This window comes from Nothoprocta perdicaria, unplaced genomic scaffold (genome assembly GCF_003342845.1).
Source record: "Nothoprocta perdicaria isolate Ctin4 unplaced genomic scaffold, notPer1 scaffold_654, whole genome shotgun sequence".
NCBI lineage: Eukaryota > Metazoa > Chordata > Aves > Tinamiformes > Tinamidae > Nothoprocta > Nothoprocta perdicaria.
This window is the reverse complement of record NW_020455926.1, coordinates 11296-12285: the sequence shown is the minus strand read 5'-3', so window position 1 is coordinate 12285 and position 990 is coordinate 11296. Positions and strand designations below refer to the sequence as shown.

The following is a 990-nucleotide window of genomic DNA, read 5'->3' as shown; positions in this document are numbered from 1 at the left end:
AAGCAGCGTGTCATGTGACCGAGTGTGCGAGGAGCCAGCAAGGAGTCAATGGGTGTGCGAGGAGTGTGACGTGGAGTGTGCAATGGGTGTGCGAGGGGTGAGTGAGTGTGCAAGAGGTTAATGAGCGTGCAGGGGGTTAATGAGTGTGTGAGGGGTTAATGAGGGTGCAGTGGGCTAATAAGGTAACGGGCAGGGCGCCGGGTGCAAGGGGCACGGGGGGGGGCAGGGAGGAGCAGGTGTCCCCCCCACACGTGTGTCCCCCAATGCACACGTGTCCCCTCCCCTGTGTCCCCCCGCACACACGTGCCCGCCCATGCACACGTCCACTCCCCCACGTGTCCCCCCCATGCACACGGGTGTCCCCTCCCACGTGTACCCCCATACACGTGTCCCCCCATGCACACGCATGTCCTCCCCATGCACACGTGTGTCTCCTCCCCCCCTGTGCACACGCGTGTGCAATGGTGCCCCCCCGACAGATGGAGGTGACAGGAGGGACAAAGGGGACATGGTGGCAATTCCCCCCCCAGCTCAAACCCACCCCCAAAATGGGGGGAACAGGGAGGACAAAGACAATGGGGACAATGGCGCATGGGGACATGGGGCAGCCGGACCGGCCTCTGCCACCCTGGGGCTCCCGGTGCCACCTCGTGTCACCGCCCGGTGTCACCCGGCAGGACCCGGGGCCACCCCCGGCGGTGCCACCCCTGGCCCTGCGTGTCCCCGTCCCCACCAGTGTCCCCAGCCCATCCCTGTCCCCAAGGGGTCCCCAACACAACCCCCCATCCCTGCCCCCTTGGGGGTCCCCTGTCCCCGCCGTCCCCACAGGGTTCCCAGCTCCTCTCCCTGTCCCCACCCCAAGCGTCCCCATTTGCTCCTGTCCCCAAGGGGTGCCCGGCCCCATCAGTGTCCCCAACCTGTCCCCATCTCCATGGGTGTCCTCACCCTGTCCCCAAAGTTGTCCCCAGGGTGTCCCCATCCCACCCGTGT

General features: G+C 66.5%; 1 protein-coding gene across 1 annotated transcript in view; it reads right to left on the bottom strand.

Annotated features, from left to right (window-relative positions):
• ACP5 (acid phosphatase 5, tartrate resistant) overlaps positions 1–601 on the bottom strand; it is a 7991-nt gene extending 7390 nt beyond the window's left edge. The window contains exon 1 of the mRNA XM_026050120.1: positions 542–601. Coding sequence (XP_025905905.1) covers positions 542–601 — 60 coding nt within the window. The remainder of the gene's footprint in view (positions 1–541) is intronic.
• Between the last annotated feature and the right edge of the window lie 389 nt (positions 602–990).